This window comes from Apodemus sylvaticus, chromosome 11 (assembly GCF_947179515.1).
Source record: "Apodemus sylvaticus chromosome 11, mApoSyl1.1, whole genome shotgun sequence".
In the NCBI taxonomy this organism is placed as follows: Eukaryota; Metazoa; Chordata; class Mammalia; order Rodentia; family Muridae; genus Apodemus; species Apodemus sylvaticus.
In genome coordinates, this window is record NC_067482.1 from 107,711,465 (window position 1) to 107,732,678 (window position 21,214).

At 40.9% G+C, this 21,214-nt stretch overlaps 1 protein-coding gene and 1 pseudogene across 14 annotated transcripts in view; one reads left to right on the top strand and one right to left on the bottom strand.

Moving 5' to 3' along the window:
• The window catches only part of LOC127696398 (uncharacterized), an 837,478-nt gene extending 821,287 nt beyond the window's left edge, over window positions 1-16,191 (top strand). Inside the window, exons 7-9 of one of the 14 annotated variants that reach the window (XM_052199094.1) lie at window positions 8,598-8,739; window positions 13,956-14,236; window positions 15,266-16,191. In XM_052199094.1, coding sequence (XP_052055054.1) covers window positions 8,598-8,739; window positions 13,956-14,087 — 274 coding nt within the window. In that variant the 3' untranslated portion in view covers window positions 14,088-14,236; window positions 15,266-16,191. Of the gene's footprint in view, window positions 1-8,597; window positions 8,740-11,518; window positions 11,987-13,797; window positions 13,843-13,955; window positions 14,237-15,265 lie in introns of those variants that run through there. The other 13 variants (XM_052199097.1, XM_052199098.1, XM_052199112.1 and 10 more) reach the window with 13 other exon arrangements.
• A 1,795-nt stretch (window positions 16,192-17,986) lies between these two features.
• Window positions 17,987-19,386, bottom strand: LOC127696388 (vomeronasal type-1 receptor 1-like; annotated as a pseudogene).
• Window positions 19,387-21,214: the final 1,828 nt, after the last annotated feature.

Genomic DNA, 21,214 nt, shown 5'->3' on the forward strand with positions numbered 1-21,214 from the left:
TAAGCCCCCTTCTCTTCCCCTGTCCTCCCTCCCACCCCTTCCCAGTTCCCCGTTCTGGTTTTGCCAAATACTGTTTCACTGAGTCTTTCCAGAACCAGGGACCACTCCTGCTTTCTTCTTGTATCTCATTTGATGTGTGGATTATGTTTTGGGTATTCCAGTTTTCTAGGTTAATAACCACTTATTAGTGAGTGCATACCATGATTCACCTTTTGAGTCTGGGTTACCTCACTTAGTATGATGTTCTCTAGCTCCATCCATTTGCCTAAGAATTTCATGAATTCATTGTTTCTAATGGCTGAATAGTACTCCATTGTGTAGATATACCACATTTTTTGCATCCACTCTTCTGTTGAGGGATACCTGGGTTCTTTCCAGCATCTGGCAATTATAAATAGGGCTGCTATGAACATAGTAGAGCATGCATCCTTATTACATGGTGGGGAATCCTCTGGGTATATGCCCAGGAGTGGTATAGCAGGATCTTCTGGAAGTGAGGTGCCCAGTTTTCGGAGGAACCGCCAGACTGATTTCCAGAGTGGTTGTACCAATTTGCAACCCCACCAGCAGTGGGGTAATAATATACATATACTATATGTATATTACTATATTACTATATAGCTACATATATAGCTACATATAGTAATATGTAGTAATATAATATTACTATATTACTATATATAGCTATATATGTATAATATACATATATAGCTCATGGCTTGCAATTGCTTAACGTTGTTTCTTTTTAATGATACTAATTCTTAACTTTTACAATTATTTATACAAATACAATTCAAAAAATTAACCAGAAATAGACATACGACTATTGACAGCTTTTCAAGCTTTCTAGTTATAACTGTTTTAACATAAGAAACAAAATAAAAAATAAAATTAGTCATTACATATGTTATTTTTAATATTAAATGTTCCAAATCAGATTAAGACAAATATTATAACTGGTTATTATAATCAGTCATTTGAGATGTCTTATTAACAATTTGATATTGGTCATATTACTGAGATTCCTCATAATTCGCGTAGACAAGATATTATAGAACAAGCCCATAGAACTTTGCAATATTTATATAATAAAAGAGGGAAGAATAACATCTCTATATACCATAAAATTTAAAAATTTTTAATGCCAGGGAACTCTAAGTGTAGAGAAGAGGTATGTTTGTGTTCTTTCTACAGGATGCTGAAGGAACATGCTAGCTGCCAGAGTATGCAGATGCTGAGATTTCACCCTGGCTTTCCACCTTGCTCTCCAGCCTTTTGGGGCCCCTCCTGGGTCTTTTGTTTCTTTTGTCATTTGGCCCCTGGGCCTTTAACAGATTAACCAGTTTTGTTAAATCACAGATTGATTCTGCCTTGACAGACGTGGAGGTAGCAACCATCGGCCTTCAGTTCTCTACCCTTGCTGCAGGCAAAGAGCTTTCTTGGTTCCTAAGCAGTAGAAACGTCAATGCCAGAGAGGGTGACCTCCGGCTCCTAATAGTGGCTGAGGGCCATAAGCTGTGGAGTAGCCAATGACGGGAAATATTGTGGTGCCACGAGCCAGATGCACACCGCCTCTTGGCTGCAGGGTGACTCCATGACGGGATTATTGTGAGTCCGCTACCTGGATGCCCGTCACACCCACCAAGGGCCTGATTAAGCCATTGGAGTGGGATGTGATGCCAGGAGTGGATGCAACTTACATAGCCTAAGGCAGAGGCCCTGCCCTACTAGGATCTAAAAGGGCCTAGTTACTGCGGTGATGGACGTGGGGGCAAAACCACATAGCCTAAAACAGGCTCTCCGCCGACCCTCTTTCCATAGCCACCCCCCAACTTAAGAAAGAAAAAAGGAGGAGATGTGGGAAGCCATCCTGAGCTATTTGGACTATTGCTTACTCATGGCCCTAAGGTGGTGGCTGCTAAAATACAAGAACAATTAACTGGAGCCTCTCCCGTGGGCATTGGTTTAGCCATTGCCTCGAGATAACTGCAGAATGGTCCTGCCTGCATCATCACCCGCCGACTCTGGTAATTGCGGTGGAAGGAAGTCCTGAGATAACTGCGGCAGGCTCCAGCCTGTGCAAACACCTGTTGTCTCCACCGGAGGACCCTTATCTATTCCTGCTAAACTGCTAGATTGCCCTTCCTTTCTTTGTCCTTGCCTTGGGGTACGCCCCTCCTGAAAGCCTTAAAACATGTGTACCCCAGAACATTAAACAAGGCTTTGACACAACCCAGAGTGATTTGCCGTTCTTGGTGCTTGGCCTCCCTCCTTCTCTCCCACCTTTTGACCCGCAGGTAGCACCCCTTCGGAACCCTGGAATAACTGACCTGCCGGATGGGTTACACAAAAGCCCTGTGTTTCCCATAATGTGTCTCTGTGATTTGTCATTTATTCACAAAAGCCTGCTGGTTGCCAGACGCTATACTTGGTTCTAGAGACACACAAACACTTGGCCAAGGCTCCTTCCTAGGGAAGCCTATGGCTCAGAGAAGGAACAGTCTATCCTTGATTGCCACAGGATTCTGTCTGTGTCCCTACATACCCACACTATGCCGCAGAAGCAAAAACAGTGGGGGCAGAGCCAGGGGGTTGGTTTCAAATTCTAGTCACAACAAAGCCAAGCCAGGGAGTGTTTTGTTCAAATGACCCAGGTAGATAAACGAGGCCAGCACAGGCCGTCATGACACCACACACCTCTAGAACACCCTAGCTGTGCTAGGAGCCTGTGATGTCACCAGGTATTTTCTTCCCTTCCTTTGCAGATGTTGCTAAGGGCCGGCCAGTTTCCCTGTGATCTCCCTCAGATGACAATCTGCATGCCCTTCCTGCTCTGGTGACACTCTTGCCAGCTCTCTGCACAGCTATGCTCATTTCAAGCCTCACATTGGTTAATTTTACTCTAAAATGTATGCTGTATCTTTTGAAAAGAGCTTTATACCATATGGAGTATTTTGAAATTTACAATGTATGAAGCTTGTAATTTGAGAATTGAAAAACTTTTTTTTAAAAAAAATTACTGCTCATAAGAAGAGGAAATAAGCTCCTCATTCCCTGGAGTCAGTCCATAGAATTCAGAAGGGCTGGCTTTTGTTTTATGTGAAATCTCAGCCATTCATTTATTTATCAGATATCGATAAGATCCTTCACAGTTGCTCTGCATTGTGCTGAGCAACAGGGTGTAAGACAGGCTCATTTCTGGGAATAAGGAAGAGAAGCCCATGCTCAGCTCTAGGATGGGAAGGCTTCTACAAATGTCTTTTATTTTTTGTAACAGAAATGGATTCAAAGGTAGTGGGAATCTATTAAAATGAATTACTAAATCTGCTGTCTACTATATGCAGAGAGAGGATGGCTAAGAGCCTGACACAGTAATTCACAAGCAAGAAGAGGCATTGTTATTTTTATTCAAAATAAACAATGCACCAGGGGGTTGCCTTCAGGGCCATTTGCCTTATGTGTTATTTTGTAACACACCTCTTGGGGTAGCCTAAAAGTCATGACCCTGATATAGCTACATTTATTGTCTATATGACCATTCTCCTGTTGTCAAACCCCAGGTGTGCTCTGAGACTCTGAGACTAAATTTGACAATCCCTTATCAAAAGCTGGATTAAGCTTGGCCGATTGAGCCTGGAATGGGTGGATATCTGCAGTAGAGCCCTTAGCAGCAGTTTTCTTCACTTAGGTGCATTTAAAAGTTCATGACAGAAAACAGCTTATCTAAAGCCATCCTTATCAAGCTTGGACGCTGTTCTCTTGGCCCTGGACAAAAGCCATCCAGAGCCAAGCACAGTGAGAAGACAGACTTCTGGCTTCTAACAAGATCAGAGATCAGGGAGCTGCTGCAATGCCTGGCCCTTTCTATGGACTTCTAGTGATTTTGACATGCATTATCCTTTACAGTCATTTAACTGGGGCTATTCTCCTATAGTACCACTTCACCTGACAACAGAACTCCTTACCTATGACCTTAGGTGTCCTTTGGTAATCAAGTGAACAATTGTGATGATGGTATGAAAACTATTCTACATCAACGGATAACCTTGAGATTGGCCAGAAAAACCAGCTCCAGCATTTTGGACCAAATATAAGTTAGCTTTAAATATTAAATATTGACCAAGGAAAAGACTTTGTTCAGGACCATTTCCTGGAATTTTCCAGCTGAGAACAGCCTCAAAACCATGTGTTGTAGGGGGTTATAAGGACAAACATATAAGACATTATTTTCCCAATTGATTTAGTGATTTTCTAAGAATTATAACTTCCAGCATTCCAGGAAGTTACCTGGTCCCTGGGCAGGTGTGGCATACAGGTTAATTTTCTGCATTATACAACCTGGATTTGTTGTCATCATAATCTCTTCACCACTATCCATTGTTCCTCTAGTAAGTAATGTGATGTTATTCATATATTATAAATGAGGTACTGCATGTCAAGTAATGGGTATAGACAAAATTTCTACTGCTATGATCCATTACTAGCTTAAGTCCATTCTCAATGGATTTAAATGAAATATATATATATATATGTGTGTGTGTGTGTGTGTGTGTGTGTGTGTGTGTGTTTGTGTATAAAATATACCATATTATAATATATGTGTTTTTTTCTATAAATGGATATATACGATCTATTTATGGTATTAAGTGCTTATGTTAAACTGATAAAATGATTTCTATTTGAATAGATGGATATGTTTTAATTGGAAAACACTGGATTTTCTTATATTTATAAGATTCTACACTAATAGGCTAGTTCAATAGTACATATGTAAATCTTTCTGTTTAGGAAAAAAATAAGAGCAGGCTGATTTATTAAGGCAGCCTATTTTGGTAAGTTCAGCTTCTCATTCCTATGAAGCTCTGTGACCTGAACAGGGGCCTATTTCTTTCAACCAGAACACTTGGTGACTTTCCAGATCTAGTAAAAATATTTTAAACATCTATAAATTACAGAGAAACAATGTGGAATTAGGAAGAAATAACAATTCTTTTGAGGAAAGTAGAAGAAAGAACATCTGGAATTTGAAAAGGAATGTGTGGCTGGAATTTCCAAGCCCAATAATCCCTTATAAAAAGAACACACAATCTAGCTATTATAATTATAAGCTGTATGGCTAGACTGGGCCGGAACAAGACGATACTAACTTATTCCCCAGCTATAAGGACCCCTTCCTACTTGTGGTATCTCCTGGCTACATGGTTCTCTCATTGTGCATTCTCCTCCTGTGTCCTCTCTCCTTCCCCTCTAGTCCTCTTTTCCTTCTCTACCTGCCCCCAGTATTGAACCTCCAGTCCTACCTTCCCCTCCACTGCTCAGTCCCAGACTCTATCCTTTATTGACCAGTTAAAATGGGGATAAGATTCATACCTCAGCACTTGTTGGACTGCCAGCCTGGGGCAACAATCCCTCCTGAGGAAGCAAAATTAACATCAGACTGTTAACCAACCCACAGCAGGACTGAACAAAAACGGAGTGTTGTATGGGGGAGTTAGAAAGAGAGTGCAGTGGATGGGCAATTACTGAATGCAGGAGAGGATGGGGGACTTCACAGGACATCTTGGGGCCTAGAGGAGAAACAGAGTCCTGCTGGAGAAGAAAAAAGGAATGAGCAAATGAAGAATGTCAGTGCCTGTAGGCTCCTTGTGGGCAGACAGAGGAGGCAGCCCCATGTGGGTGGAAAACATGGACAGAAAGCAGAACAACCCCTTCCAGAGGACTTGAAGGGCTTTGAACGCAACAGCAAACCCTTGGGATTTCTATCTGTAAGTCATTCTGAGCCTTGGAGTACCATGATTTGTTCTGTCTTTCCCGGGGTCCTGGGAATAGAAGGAAATCATAAAAATAATTAAACTAAAAATTTAAAAATAATTGGAGAGGGAAAGAAAGATAAGTTTAGCCTATTATATAAAGGAGAAGCCATAATAACACCACACCTCCTAATAGTGCCACTCCCTATGGGACAAGCATTTAAACCCATGAGCCTATGAGGGCCATTCTTATTCAAAGCATCACAGTGGATAAGTCTTCTGTCAGGAGCCAGCCCCAGCAGAGGTGTTTCTTTCTTCTTGGTTCTTCTTGAGGCAGCAGAAGGTGGAAGTGCATCAGAGGGGGTAAGACTTTGTCTTAAGGAAAATTTAGAGTTGCTGCATAATAAAAGGGTTACTTATCTAAGTCTAAGTTACTATGCTAATGTAGCTGACCTGCCTTCTGCTTTCCTCTGAAGCTAGAGAGTCTCAGGCACTTAGCACTTCACCCTAAAACAGCAGGAGATTAAGGACAGAATTAGTTGCTAGAGTCTTTTCCCCATTGTTCAGATGCCTCTTGCTTGTCAGTCTAAGGAGGAAGTTAGAAGCAATAAACTTCTATTGAACCAGGAGAAGAGAATAACACTTGCAGAAAGAAAAACTTTTACATAAGTGAATATGCATAATCTCACAGAAATTTATACACAGCTTCAAACATAACAGAGATTTCATTTCCACATTTTCACACAAATTCATACCTACATGCACATCTGATCCCAGCTTGCATACATTCTCACAATTTCACACTAACACAAGTTTACAACAGAGAATGTTTACATGCATATCCATTAGAAGTAATTATCTAGCTAGACATCTATCATTTGTCTTCTCTACAGGTTCATAGAAAGTTTAAAACCATAACACACACACACATGCATACATTCTCACAATCACATACTTACACACACATCCATACTTACATATGCATATGGAGCAAAAGACCAGCACTGGTGCAGAAAGAACTCACTCATTCTGGATGAAAAATATTTATTGCATTGAGAAGGAAAAAGTTTCACCCTTTTAATGCTATGAATTAAATCCATGTTTGTAAAAAAAAAAAAATAAGTCTAAGCCTGTTTTGTCCTTACCATGGGACCTGTCCTCTCCTATGGCAAGGCGAAGCCTGCCTGCTCCTTCTGTTCTCTGCAACATCTTTTTTTTCTTCTTTCCCTCTGCATCCTGCACATTGTTCTCTTAGTTATTTTATGTTACCTATAGTTTCTAAGTTATTCTACTCTCCATTCTCCTATTCTCCTTCTAATCTTGTTCTCTTATGACTAAAAACTTCTCCTCAGTTCAGTTCTTCTCTCAGCTCTGTTCCTCAAACCTAAATTCTTCTTTTCTCTCTTCTCTTTGTCTTCAGCCCTTAAAACATCTTTCAGAATACATAATCACACGTTACAAAGTTCATCATAAGTTCACACAAAATATCAAATCACCGATTGAAATAAGGAGTTTACAAAAGAGAATGTTTACATGCATATCCATTAGAAGTAATCATCTAGCTAGACATCTATCATTTGTCTTCACTACAGGTTAATAGGAAGTTTAAAACCATGACTAAGTTATAAGTGAAATTTCGTATAGATAAACCCAGTCAATATTTTATCTTCTGTCCTAACACCTATAATAATTCCTAGTTCCCTTTTTATGACCTTTGGTTGTATTACAACCTCTTGGCTCTGTGTAGGAGAATGTCTGGCTGCCATCTAAGAGTACTTAATAAAAGGGCTTAAAAGGGGAGAGTATAGGGGGTTAGGTGAGTGTGGGTAGGCGGCGTGGAGGAAGGTGTCCAGGCGGGCCCTTGCCTGGGCACCTCTGCGCCTGAGGGACCACCCCCCCCACACACACACAGGCATAGGATAGAATAGAGTTTATTCAGAGTAGGGGATGGAAGTTAGTGGTAGAGAGAGAGGCAGAGAGAGAGAGAGAGAGAGAGAGAGAGAGAGAGAGAGAGAGAGAGAGAGAGAGAGAGGGAGAGGGAGAGGGAGAGGGAGAGGGAGAGGGAGAGGGAGAGGGAGAGGGAGAGGGAGAGAGAACAGAGAGAGAGAGAATAGAGAGAGTTTAGTGGAGGCCGGCCATGACCACGTGGAGGGAGGAAGGAAGAGCCCCAGGGGCAGAGAGGTGAGAATGTGGAAGAGCTGAGAGCAAAAAGAGAAAGAGGAGGAGCAAGTAGCCCCTCTTATACTGGGCCAGATCTCTGGGGCAGGGCATACCTGGATATTTCCAGGTAGGTGTGGGGTGGAGCTTAGACAGAACCCCAACACTTAACTGTGACACTTGGGAGACTGGCAGACTTTTCATTGCAGTTTTGACTATCAGAAAAGGACCTAATAGAAGTTCCACTATTAAAGAACTTAATAATAACAGATAAAATTTTAGGAATTGTTATAGCATCATCAATAAAACTTGTCATCTATTTGTCTGCATAGCAACACTATAAGACAGTACATCTTTGTGGATCTACAGAGATCTGCTCCAAAGGGGTGTGCTGTTTTAGATTGAGTTGGTTTATCAGAAACATTGCTGGAGCCACTCTTGGTGTATGCTTTTAATCCTATCAGGTGAACATCAGTGAATTCCTGGCCAGCGTGGTCTACATAGAGAATTTCAGAAGACCCTGTCTTAAAAAAAATTAGGTGATGTTATATGGTGATGCTTTTTAAGATTTAATGCATAAGTGATTAAGGAACAAATGTTATATAATTAAAATTCCATGAAAAAAATCCATTACATGACCTTAACATCTTTTTGTACTTAGAGAAACAATTCAATTTCTTTTTCTCACAGGAAAAACAGTGGCTCTGTCAGCAACCATGGCACAGGAAGGTCACCTTTTCATCCTGGTGCTAACATCCAGCTGGAGTGGCAGTATTACCAAAATAAAATCCTGAAAGGAGAAGCAGGTACACATGAGTGTTTAAAAGCCATGGTAAGCTCAGGATGTTGCTGGTGGTATTGGTACCTTAGAAGTACAAGTAGAATTAGAATAATTAACAATTTGAAGTTGAAGGTTTTAAGGATGCTAGTGACTGTAGAGAGAATATCTTGTGTATTGTACTAAAAGAAAACTATGGCCTATAGGAAAGTGTAGAATACAAGATGAGACATTCAGAAGGCAGAAAGAATTCTGGGATAGAGTCAGGGATGAGATATTTGCCTGGGAAAATGTGACGAGACTGACACATGGTACCTGAGCCCAGGTAAGTAGTCATATGTCAGAAAGTAGATTTGAGTAAGTGGGTTATAATGCACTGTGGCCTAGTCAGAGAAGACTAGCTATAAGGCCAAGATATTTGTAAGTATACATATTTTGAGTCTGAGTTTTATTTCTGGGAGCATGGGGCTGGGAAGAAGACCTAGGTACAAACTTCTACAAGTGACAACTTGAATCACAACAAAATCTAAATCTGAGCAGATGACCAGTGCATAGTTATGTTTTCTGGAATTGGATGATGGTGTTTTCCTGAAACCCAATCTACTGTGTATAAATTTAGATTGGGATTGAAAAGCATGGTGTGAATTGTTTTCATATTAACTAAATAAGTTATTAGCCATTTGGCTTATGTCACAGTGAAGACACTGAAGTTTGTGTTCTTCAGTATTTTTAAGAATTTAAAGGTAGACACGGTGGTACCTAATCCCAGTCTTTGGGAGATAGCACCAGGAAAACAGTATTTTCAAGGGAAGGCTACAGAGTAGGGAAACCCTGATTTAAGAAAGGACACAACCTCTTTTGGAACCAGAATCTAAATGCCTCATTTGAGTGAACTTGTTTTTTAGAAGAAATATTTTCATAGCTGTCTTAGAAAACTAGTCTCTTTACATTCATAAGACCTTTATGTAGTTTTTATTCCTTGCATTACAATTTGAAAGAAATTGGAAATTCTTTCTCATTGATTTCCTTGTGGAATAAATTGTTAAAACCACAAATCTTTAAAAAAAAATCATTCTTTTAGAGAAGCATTTACCAGAAGACCGATATATAGCACACTAGAAAGGATCTAGAGTTTGGTTTTATCCAAGTTACTTTGGTTCCCTGTTTTGTCAGATATAAAACACTGGGATTATTTTATAAAAGACCCAGATGAGGCAAAACAGAGTCTGGGCATCTGGATTTCTTTTCTGGAATTAGTCTTTCTTGATTGTAATCATCTGCTTACACATTGTATTGGGAAACATAATTGTAGGCACACATTTATACTTTATCTATCTATCTATCTATCTATCTATCTATCTATCTATCTATCTATCTATCTATCTATCTATCAGTTTTTCAAGTTTTCTAAGGCTTTTATTAGCTGTTATCTGTTTTCAGAAAATTTTGAGAGTTAGTGATTTTTGTCAGTATATCATGGGGTAACTTCCTGAACTTGTTTAGGCCTTGCTTCATTGTTTGTAGTTAGTTTCTTAAGCACACCTTTGTACAACGTTGCTTTATCTTTCTGGATTTTTTATATGGTATTATTTTTTAAAAAAGATTTATTTATTTTATGTATACGAGTACACTGTAGCTGTCTTCAGACACACCAAAAAGGGACATTTGATAACATTGCAGATGGTAGTGAGCCACCGCGTGGTTGCTGGGATTTGAACTCTGGACCTCTGAAAGAGCAGTTGGTGCTCTTAACCACTGAGCCATCTCTCTAGCCCCTCTACATGGTATTATAAAAAGATAAAAAACTTGAGTTCTAGAAAGCAAGAAATGTGTAGCTGAAGGAAGTACACAGTACTAGTGGCATGTTGAACACCAAGTAAATACTTCCTGAACATCTGTCAAAATGAGAAAAACCCTCAGATGTGTATATTTAATAGTGTCTAAGTTCCTTTGTTGCGCAGTCTGGTGGGTGAGTCTAAGTTGGCTGATTGTTTAAAAAGTCTGCATCGAGATTTTGGCCTTGGTAGGCACTTGTTCTTTGAAAGTAGCAAGGAGCTGGCGATCTTCTTTTGTCTTGCTTTCCATCACTGTCTGTTCTTTGCCTCTTTTCAGCCACTGGGTTTTATAATATTTAACAACCTTTTATACTTAAGTCTCCTTCAGTTCTAAATCTGAGCAGATGATCAGAAGCCAAATATTAGAGGAAATGTTTGAGTTCCACTTGCTATTGAAAATTGATGAAAGGAGATTTTCCTCTCCTTAAAAAAAGTGGCTATAATAACATGATAATATATTCTTGTTTTAATATTATGATGTATGTTTTTGTATCTTAAGCACTTTAACCCCTTTGGCACTTGTGAAAATATTTGCTATTCATAAAACAACTAGATACTCTTTTATTAAGTTTGCAGCCAACCCTGTCTAGAAATTGTCTTCCAATGCCTTTTACTTTTCATGGTATTTCATTCTATGGGTCAATATTGGACATAGCATCAAAATTAAATGTACTAAGAGTCAGTTTAGAAGTTAGGCTCTGGACTGAGCAGACATGTACAGACATGTACGCAGAGACCACCTGAGTATAAGATTGTTTGGGACACAGCCCCCCAGGGCCCCACCTGCACTTAGGAGCTGTGCTGTGCTGCTACAGCCTTCTGTGCACCTAATCAGAATTTATTTAACTTTTAAAGTAGTTTCTCTGTATGTCTAGAATAAAATAAAAATAAATTTCTGAGAATGAGAAAGCCACCAGAGTGGCTTTCCTAGGTTTTGCTTTGATGTTGGAAATAGGATTGTGCTGATGAAATAACTTACTGGGGCTTCTTGTTTCCAGACAGGAAAACTCGAAGATCTCAGGGAAGTCTGTTTTTTGAAGTGTTCAGGAATGAGAGGTGTTTTATTATCTTTAGTGTGATGTTTTCTACCATTTTTGTACGAGGAGTTTTTCCTGTGTTGAATTTTGGTTCTTAAGTTGGAAAGTAAAGCAACCTAGTAATATTCTTCATTCCTACCTTTGCTCTCTTTTTTTAATGTGTTGTTTTCCCTTTATTGTTTATGAAAATGAAACCATATCTTTGTAATAATAAAAACTTTGAGGTGATGCATCAAATTATTCTAATAAACTTATGATTGTGCCTATGTAAATTATATTTCCATAGTACTAGTTATTTTTACTTAGCATTTGTCCTTGGCAAAATGGCTTTTTGTAATTCCTTTTATATCTCAGTCTCAACTTTAAGTCAGGATATTAAGCCTTGTGTCTGACAGTTAAAAATAAACATGAAACACTGCTTGTCTTTTTAACATTTGTCCCAAAATTTAATAATTAATAAATTACTCTGTATGGACTATGTTCCAGGAGTCTTTGCTAAGTGGTTTCCCTTTTGATATTGAGAAGCAGCATATAAATTGGCACACTCAGCAAGAAACAGATTTGTAGAGATAATAATGGTACTTGGTTGGGTTACATGGTAGGAAAGGAACCGGGATTTTCACTTACTTCCTTTTCATTCATAACCCAGGTCCTAACTCTTTTGTGGGCTATATTTTAAAAGAACAGAGTTTTTGCATTTTTGCCATACATTTGTAGGTGTTTTTTCCTCCAAATCACTGGCAGTTTTTCATTATTTCTGCCTAAGACAATATCTGCTTCCTGGAAGCTATACTCATGGGTGTTTAGAGGATGCTGGAATTTGGACTCCAGGCCTCATGATTGCACAATAAGTTCTTTTAACCTGGGGACCATCTGTCTAGTCCCCAGAACAATAGTTTATAAAGAGTTTAATATAGATTTAAATGTGGAGATTAGGGAGGAGAAACACATGTAAGCATGATAGGCATGAGATAAGGAGAGGTAGATGTGGGGAAGTGAGCTATGTAAACCAAAGACAGAAGTGAGTCTGGGCCAACAAGAGATGATGTGAAAAACCTTTAATTAGTTAATTAATTAATAATTACATTAATTTATTCTGTGTTCATATGTGTGTGTTAGTGTGCATTTATAGAGGCCAGAGGATAGTGACTGGGCAGTTTATTGTCCTACCACATGGGTTCTGGTGATCGAACGTGGATCCTCATGTTTACTAACAAGTGCTTTAACCCCCTTTAAAATTACATTTATTATTTGTGTATGTGGGGGTGGGCAGGAGTTGTATATGTGGATGGTGTAGAAATTATTTAATCCCAACTCCGGTTTTTACCCTGCCTTTGACCACTTAGTTCTCAGATAAAAGACACACACAATCTTTCTATGTACAATTAGCCTTAATCAGCACAATAGCTGGGCAGATTGCGCACCTCTCGCTGTTGTCTATTTCCCACTACTAATCCCACGATAGAATGTGCCATGTTTCATTTGGACGGCTCTTATTTACAGGTAGCCAACCCACATGGTCTTTATTTTACGACTCACCTAACCCATGGCGTCTTCCCCCTTGTGGTTCTTCTCTGATGCTGGAAGTCCTGGGATGCTAAACCCTGCCTGCATGGGTTTCTTCTGCCCAGCTATTGACTGTTGTCATCTCTATTCACCAATCAGAAATAATTTGGAGACAAGGTCACATAGCCTCACTTGGATCTACCTGTGCACTTTCTTGTGTCTGGGACAATACATACAACAGACCAAACCTCATCAATAGAGGTCCCAGGTATTGGACAGGTTATATCAGACTTGGCTGCAAGAACCTTTACCCATTGAGCTCTCTTACTGCAGCGGATGAAAATCCTTTTACAGGATAGTTTGGTCCTGTGGCCCTGCACATGTAATCTTGCGTGTGGAGACCAGAGGACAACCTTGGATGTCATTCTTCAGGTGCCATCCACTGTTTTTTGTAAAACAGGATTTTTGATTGGCTTTGAATTGGATAGGTAGGCTCAGATGGCTGGCTAGGGAGGACATGGAGTCTCTGTCTCCCTGGCACAAGTGTGTGCCACCAAACCAGATTTTATTATTGTTGTTATTATTATTATTGTAATTGGCTTCTTATGTTTGGACTGAGTATCTGACTCAAGGCTTTCCATGAGAGCAGGAGGCCCACCATTCACCAAATCATGAGGCACCCCATGATCAGGAAGAGTGTGGTATGTTTACCACTTCCATGCAGATTTTCCCAGGTACCCCAAGCCCCAGAACTGTCACGACCATGAGAGTCATCACATACAAGCCTGACAGGAATATGTCCTCCTGCAATCCCCAAGAGCAGCTCTCTGGATCCCTGCAGTCTCCCAAGAATGTAACACTCACAGGCTCCTCCTCTGGGGATACCTTTCAGAAAGAGACCCTTATGGAGGAAAATAACCTCACCCAGGAAGTGGCCATCAATCAGGAAGAAGCTGTCCATTGGAAAGCTGTGGTCATTCAGGAAAAGCCCATTTCTGATGGCCAGCCTCAGGGTGCAAGCTGAGCTTCCCCTCAAACCTGGCAATACCACTGCAAGGGCAGGAGGAAGACAATCATGAACGGCCTCCAAAATCTCTGCTGCTGCTGCCGTTCTCCCACAAGAACCCTGCTCCAAGGAAAGAAGCTGGATCCTGGAGTCCTTCCCAGGATCAGGTGGGTGCAAGTCCTCATTCATTTATTCCTTACTCTGTCTTGTCCTTTGTGAGAAATGAAGAGTGCGCCCCCTTGTGGCACATTTAGGAACTTAATATTCTGTCACTTCAGAACAATTCAATAGAAACCCCTGAAAGACCACCTCATGGTTTCTGAGCCTGAAGTGGAGAGCAGAGATGCTGAGAGCAGGGAGAGGGGAGGGTGAGGGCATAGCCAAAGGAAACAGAGAGTCACTGGCAAGCCAGATGGGTGCTGTGGCCAGGCAGCAGCCCAGTATGACCTGTGTGTTTTCAAGTCATTAAGACACTCCCTCCTGTTTCATTCTGCTTTTAAGTCTGGAAGAGGACCAGCCCCAGCTCCATGACTTGTGAGTCATGGGTGGGGGTCAGTCTGGCTGGGAATCAGATAGCGCCTTAGGGAGGCCAGGCCAGATGTCCAGGAGCCAGTGTGGTCACTGGCCCATTCGGCGCAGGAAGACATGTGCACAGCAGCCCAGACCTGTCCAGGTAAAATCCCAGGCAGGCAGGTCTGGCTTTTCACAGGGTCATGCTCAGTGGAGTGGGCTGAGGTGCAAAAGTGCCCCAGAGTTGTCTGCAGAACAGTAGCCCTGTGTCCTCTCCTCCAGCCTGAGTAAACATCAGAGTGGATCGACGGGAAGTGTCTGTCCTTTGCTCTGTTTCTCACAGTGAGCATGGTATTCTTTATAATCTTTCCTTAGAGAAGCCTCCCTAGCCAGCCTGTCCAACCTTCCCTAAAATGGGTTCCCAAGTTGAGAATGAGGCCTGCAGTGTCTCTGTGGGTGTCCTCTACAAAACAGCCTACTGCCAACCTTTTACAAACCCCACCCACACTTATTCCCCTGCCAAAGCCATGATAGTTCACATGACTTGAGTCCTCAGACCTAACTCAGAGCAAAGTTTATGAAAACCACAGCTGTGGGGTGACTCCAGGGGCAGCTGTGCCCTCTCTCTCCACCATTTCTACCCTGGAGTTCCTCACCTCCTGCCTTGCTACGCTTCTTCCTTCCAGGCCACCATTTGCCTTATCAACGGGAAGTCAGACACCCCACCAAGTTCCACACTGTGTGAGAATGATGGCTATTGTGACCAGGGTGAATCTAGAGACCCTTCTGATGAGCAGCAACCTGCTGTGCAGCTGGAGTCCAGTCTCATCTCAGCTGCAAGTCTCTACCTGGAGCCTGCACTCAGCTGGACACATCTGAAGATTGCTTCCATTCCTTTGAGTGTGTGCACATTTCTTGTTCTTGCCCAGGTAAGCAGGTGTGTTCTGACTAGCAGCTGTGGAGCTAACCTCATGTAACTTCTCTATGCTTCATGATGGACAGAAGAGAAGGCACAAGTGACTACAAGCCTGAGCCCAAACATGCAGCAGAGGGAAGTGGCAAGATGGGGCTTCATTCTGCTGTTTCAACATTTAGTGCTCTCTCTCCTTGGGCAATCTCACCTGACTCACATTTAGTCATTTCTAGGGAGTTTGCGGATTTTAATTAAGACTAGATGTCAGAGCTATGGTGAAGGTGTATGCATATCATCTCATGTCTGAAGGCTCAGTAGGCCTGTCTCCTGTGTAAGAGACTAGTCTTATGGTCAAGACCAGCCTGTACATATAGAGAAAAAGAGTCTAGTTTGGGTGGCAGTGTGAATCCTAAAAACAACAAGAACGATGACGACGACAACAGCAACAACAGGATTAGTGATATAGCTTAGTATCAGTAGCATGCAGGAGTCCCTGTGTTCTAGGCCAACATCAAATCAATGTGGTGTCTATGGCAAGAAACCTAGGATTGAAGGGTAGAAGCAAGAGGACCAGACACTCAGCATCATCCTCCCCACAGGGAGTTTGAGGACAGTGTAGAATGACTGACACTCTTTAAAAACATACACCATCCCACCCAGCCCCAAATCTTAGTACTCAACTCTGAGAAAAGTGACTTGGCAGCTCATAACAACCACTCATTTCCCGTGAATCAGAAGTCCCCTCTGTGACAGAGAAGAAAACTGGGCATCCATATGTGCAGTAATTACTTCCTGTGGCTCATATCTGGAGTCGGCCTGAGGATTGAGTTTGTCCCTGGTGCACAGCACTGAGGAGCTGTGAAGTAAGAACTTCCTGCCTGCCCTGTGGGAGGCGCTGAAGAGCTGTGCAGCCAGCACTCCCTGCTGGCCCTTTTGGAGGCACTGTGTAGTTGAGTGGTCCCTGTTCCCTGATAGTCCCTTAGCAGGAAATAAGAAGGAAGTTTTGAGGGCATGGGGGCCCCAAACTTTGCCAATAAGGAAGTCAGGAATTCTGCTGGCCTTGCAGCCAGTTATAAAGTGATGGTGTACTGTCCCCTTGTGGCTGCTCTGCATTAGCACTTTGTCCATGACCTCAGGAAAGCCTGTATTCAAGTAGGGGAAGAGAATCCTTCCTTAAGTGAGGCTTGTTCCAACTAGCTCATAATTCAGTTATCACATTTATACTAATATGACACACGGCTAGTTTCCTCTCCTCTATTTTGCAGTAAGACTTCCTGAGTGTCTTAGAAGAAAATCTCCCTATACCAGACTTCCTCCCTCTGTTCAGAAGTCCACCTTACAAATCTGCACTTCGATAGAGGTCATGGGCTTTTTATTTTAACAAATTTATATTAACATTTTCTTAGACAGGCATAGAAGGACAGAGACACATCATCACACATTGTACAAAAACATCCCTAATAGCTATGAAAAGCAAAAAGTGGAAGGATGGAGTTTTCCCTTCTTAGCTGTCACTGTGCCAAGTCAGGTAAAAGACCTGGATCTGTGAGTCAGTTGTAAGAATTTCCCATGACCATAAATGGTGCTGTTTCATTAATTCCATCCCCCAAAAAGGGGAGTTTTATTTGAAGTTAGTTTTATTACACAGGAGTTTAATTTCATAATCTGCATGATTTTTTATGATGAGATATTTCCCATGATAGAAAAGGAAAAGAAATACCTGATCAAGAGAAGAATATTTCAGAGGCTTTGCAGCTATCAGGGGATTCCACATTGTCCCAAAATATCACCTTACTGCAGGTTTAAGAGTTCAGGTAACTACCCTAGCAGTATTTTTTGGCTGCCATGTAACTGTTTTACCCCCTTTTGCGGAGAAAAAGTTAGAAGGTTTTTGCCAATGCCCACATGGACTATTGGGGTTCAGGTAGAGGTTTGGGGAGTAACATGGCCGGATGATTTCATTGTCCTTTCCATGCCTCTGAACCAGACTTGATTGCATAAATCAAAACAAAATAGAAAAATCAGCCTGAGGGACCTCAGATTATGGTGGCTTGGGGTCTTTGGGATGATGTCAAAGGTTGGCATGAACTCATCCAGTCCTGCTTGAACCAGAGATCCTGTTGGATCCTCATAGTGTGCCAGTTTCTGCCCCAAGTCTGCTCTGCCCTTGGGATATAATGGTACCACAGCCCACCTGCTTTACCTGAAGCACCGAAGCTTAGCCTGGTAGATGGTTTAACAGGATCTCAGCCAATGTGACTTCAGAATAAAAAACCTTCTCTGGAGACAATTTATATTGAATTAGCTCTCTTTATTAGGGGTGAAGAATGGCTGTTAAACCCTGGTGTGTGGGGAGTGTTTTGTGTTGAGTGTACATCATTTCCAGAGGCTGAGGTGCTTGAAATTCATCAGTCACATGAAGAAGAACTCGCACTGATAGCTGGGCTTGTCTTAATAAGGAGATAGGAAGTTTAAGGCAAAACCTGGCCACCAGGATCCATGACTATATTGCATGGCAGACGTGGAAGTTGTACAGGCTACATACAAGGGTCCAACTCTGGAGAGGAGGGAACAGTCCTACTCCTTCCAGTCTCAGGCTTAGGTTCTCATGGGTTGGACACATCTTGACCTCACTCTCTTGCTCCAGACTTCTTACCCCAGTCATATGGCTTTGCAGCCCCACCATGAAGGGTCTTCAACAAGGACCCTTAGGATCCCTAAAGATCAACAGCAAGGGAGAAACGGTGGGCAAGCTTACAGTCAGAACTTCTTTGACATACCTCCCCCATAAATGAGTGTTCACAAAAGAAATGTGAAAGAAAGTACAAATACAGTCTAGAAGATAAAAGGTCACAAATGTGACCACCAGCATGACTGTAGTGTGGGCTGCTCTGGTCTCAGCATAGACTCTGAGCTTCTGATTGTGGTTGTGTATATAGTGCATTCTCTGGTGGTGTCTCTTCAGGTGAATCATCATAGAGAAAACTGGTCCAGATCATGATGCTGATAAATAAAATGTCCTGGGCAAACCACAATAAGCTAATGCCAACACTGACAACAAAGAGGGATCAGATCCACTTACCTTTAGAATCAGTGCCATTGTGTCTTTTCTGTGGACCACTAGCATTCATTGGAATGTACGCATTATTTAAGACACTGAAAAACCAGCAACTGTAACAAAAATATGTCATGAACTTGGGGGTATTTCTCTGAGCATGACCCTTGTCCAATTACCAGGAACATGAGTGACAAACTGGTAGGTGGTCAGGGCACAGGTAGAACACATGTTTGTGCTTTGAGACACCATGTGAAAGAAGTATGAAAGTTTACCTGTGAGGTCAGTTGGAGGCTTCCTTGGAGCCAAAACTGTAATATGGTTTGGAAATGTCAAGAAGAGGAGATTGAAGGTATTGCCCACAGCTAAGTTTGATAGAATGACTTGAATGGGCCTCAGATGAGTGTCAGTCAAAATTGGAGATAAATTATGAAGAAACACAAGAATGTTGCCCACAGTCCCAACCTCAGCCTGGCAAAGCAAAAGTATCTGAAGAGCCACTTCTTCTGTAGTATTCAGGGTTTTATTTTGAGATAACATGGAGATAGCTTCATTGGATCAGGTAGGACACTGTTGTCTTCAAGAGTCTTCCCAATTATTTGAGATTTTCAATTGTTTTTGGAGTCTTTTATCTCAAGAATGTGGCCCTGCTTTGTCACTACAAGAGTTTTCTCTGAAAAAAACCAAGAATATTTAATTTACACTTATTTTGCTTCCTTTCCCTCATGATGGAATTGTGCATGTGATGGAACTCTATCTCTCATGTTCAACACCATAAACACATATTTCTACACATTATGGGTTCTGCATGTGTATACATGTATATCTGTAGACATGAGTGCATTTTTGCTCCATTGGAATTCAACATTATCTTTCAAAACAATGTGCTAAAAATAGTAATTTGTTGTTGAAGAGATGGTCCTAGTCTGCTCATATTTGAGGAACTGTATTTATGCAGTTTTGATTGAACAAGCAGGCAGAACAATCATATTCATAAGATAATTAAATATTCCAAAATATAATTAAGAGATGGGGGCATGGGTCAGTGGTGAAGAGCACTGGCTCCTCTTCTAGAGGACCCACACTCCATTGCCAGCATCTACATGACCCTTGTAACTGTATGTAACTCCAGTTCCAGGGACCTGGCACCTTCACATTCATACATACCATCAAAACACCAGTGCATATAAACTAAAAATATATCAAATAATTTTAACAAATGATAATGAAAAATTAATATTCTTACTTTATATAAGAACTTGAATTAAGATCTTTATATAGAATGTTATAAAGATTGTTCCCTTAAAATAATCCAATCTGTGTTTATATACTTTTATAGTACTCATCATTGTTTAGAAAGAAAATATTTCTGAAAAAGTCAATAGCTTTCTGTTTATAAAGGACAATATTGATATATACCTGTAATATCTATTGTGAAGAAAACTGAGAGACCCAGGCATATCATTGATTCACAAATGTCCACATTTTAACTGTATTTCTAATGAATCTGATGCTGGAATTATATTGGATAAATGACCAGTTTTCATCAATCACAATCCAAAAACATTACTGTCACCTCTGTTAAAGTCTTTGCATACAGAGATTTTTTTAAAACTCAGATTTTGAATGCTCCTGTTTAGTCTCCAACTTACATGGTTTATGTTGATTTTTATAAAAACAATAAGCTTTTATCCAACAACTAAAAATCTGTCATATCACATATGAAAGTCACATTAAAAGGCATTTTCAGATGAGTGCTGCACCATGACATAGACATTTCTTTTGCCTAGAGAAATCATTGACAAAATTATGTAAACTGTGGAGACAAAAACAAATTCCTTCTAATGATTAATGTTGACTTCAGAATACACTGGACTGTAGGGAGGAGAATAGAACTTTAAACAGAAACATAAAGCTGCAGGAATCTTACCTACCACAAGGATGGGGTTTACTCACAGGGATGAAGGCCTGCTCCTAATCAGGTACTGGAGAAAAAGCTCTGATTTCATTTCCTGTTGAAGATCTTTTCAGTGTATCTGTTCCCTAAGACAGATCCAAAGGAATGGTGAAGTCTCATATCTTCCAGGAAATGTTGTGCAAATGGCTGAATGAGGTGAGATATCAGAGCCCACAAAGGGACAGACGTCGCTTACAGAGTCCAATACATTGTCATCTGTGTTGTTACTGGGCATGGCTTTATACAGCTTCTAGAATACCTCTAAATGGAAAACACATGTATCCCCAGTACAAATCAATATGCTTTCCTTCTAGTAATCAATGAGGCCCAAGAGTTTTCTAGGTCATAGTGGGTAGAACAGAGGTTAAAACAAGTTTCCTTACTTTCTTTGGGGAAATCTAAGTTCAGAATTGGTGCTGTCATCAGGTGTGGAGAAGTGTACTACCAGGGAGATCAAGAGAATTGTTAGGTGTATTTCCAGGGACTGCATTACACTGTATACATTCACTGTTGCAAACTTGTGCTGACATCAGAAAGCCCATAAGCATGTTATCTGGAGTCTTGCATTTTCCTATTCTTGGACAAGGATATTTTAGTTTGACAAATCAAGCAACAGAAGCCTGTGTTAACTCATATGTCCTTGCGTTATTCCAATGTCCGTTTGCTTTGAGGTAGATCATGACTCATTTTCTAATATACCATGAAGGCTT